The sequence below is a fragment of the Solanum pennellii genome, chromosome 3 (assembly GCF_001406875.1).
Source record: "Solanum pennellii chromosome 3, SPENNV200".
NCBI lineage: Eukaryota > Viridiplantae > Streptophyta > Magnoliopsida > Solanales > Solanaceae > Solanum > Solanum pennellii.
The window spans coordinates 37189589-37190805 of NC_028639.1; the positions used below are offsets into that span (position 1 = coordinate 37189589).

The following is a 1217-nucleotide window of genomic DNA, read 5'->3' on the forward strand; positions in this document are numbered from 1 at the left end:
AAAGGGAAGAAGAGAAAGCAGTCACAGGGACCTGGTCCTCAAGCCAGGAAAGTTGAGAATGTCAACTTGCAGGAAGTAGTTGACAGTCTGAGGAAACAAGCAGTTCTCGCCGGAAGAGTTTTTGATATGGGGATTATAACTCTTCCTGGCATGGATTCTCTGCATGACATGGTGGAGATCCAATCTTGGCTGCACCTGTTCGACAAGAAATCCCCCATTCTCCATGAAGAAGAGGTTCGTGAATTTTACTACAATTTTCAATTCATGGAAGATGGGAGTCTCCTCACACGGGTAAACAATATTGCCATTTCTTTGGATGAGGAGGTGTTGGGCAAAATCCTCAGAGTGCCTACAGAGGGGACCCGGTCTGTGCTGGGCAAAACTTGCTCTTCAGAATTTGCCTCTATGATTTCTAAGACTCCCACAACTAAGGTTGCTGGGATCTATAAGAAAATTATGAAGAGTGAGTATCAGCTGGTCTTTGAGTTCGTCAACAAAGTGCTCCTTCCTCGCACAGAAAAGAGAACACTTGCTACTGCTGCTGACTTGTACGTGATGGAGATGCTGTGCAGCTTTGAAGCTCTGAGCCTTCCTAGTCTAATGATTGAGCACATTCACAAAACCGTCATTGAGAGGAAAGGTGTACATGGAATGGGTTATGGATACTTTCTCACTGAAGTATTCAAGCATTTTCGAATTCCTCTTAGTGTTGGAAAGGTTGGGACAGTTAAACAATTTATCTCTGAGCATACATTGTTTGAATGTGAATGTATTGAAGGCAGAGGCTTCCCAAAAAGCAAGATGGCTCAACTTCTTGAAGACCTGGATCAGCTTAAACATGAGATTGAAGAGCTCACTGTGCGGTTGAGTGGTAAAGAGGCTGAAATTGCTGTACTCAAAGCAGAACTGCTTACTGCACAGAGTGAGGGACCTGGTTCTTCAGTTGTACAAGCTCTGGAGTAAGAGAACAATGAGTTGAAGGCGAAGATAACTGCCCTGCAAGAAAAGGCCATCAAGGATAATGATGCTGCCAATGCACGACTCACTCTTGTTATCCAGTCCCTATCTCAAACTCCCCCCTCTTCCTAAACTGTCAATCAATCCTTCCCTGTGTCATTTTTTGTGTGGCTGATCATCGTGTTGATGGATTTTTAGTTTGTTTTTAATGTATTTATGTTATAATGGCATGTTGGTTACTTTATTCCTTTGTTGTTCTT

At 43.1% G+C, this 1217-nt stretch overlaps 1 protein-coding gene across 1 annotated transcript in view; it reads left to right on the forward strand.

Annotated features, from left to right (window-relative positions):
• LOC107013353 overlaps window positions 1–963 on the forward strand; it is a 6420-nt gene extending 5457 nt beyond the window's left edge. The window contains exon 6 of the mRNA XM_015213282.1: window positions 5–963. Coding sequence (XP_015068768.1) covers window positions 5–963 — 959 coding nt within the window. The remainder of the gene's footprint in view (window positions 1–4) is intronic.
• The last annotated feature ends 254 nt before the right edge of the window (window positions 964–1217 follow it).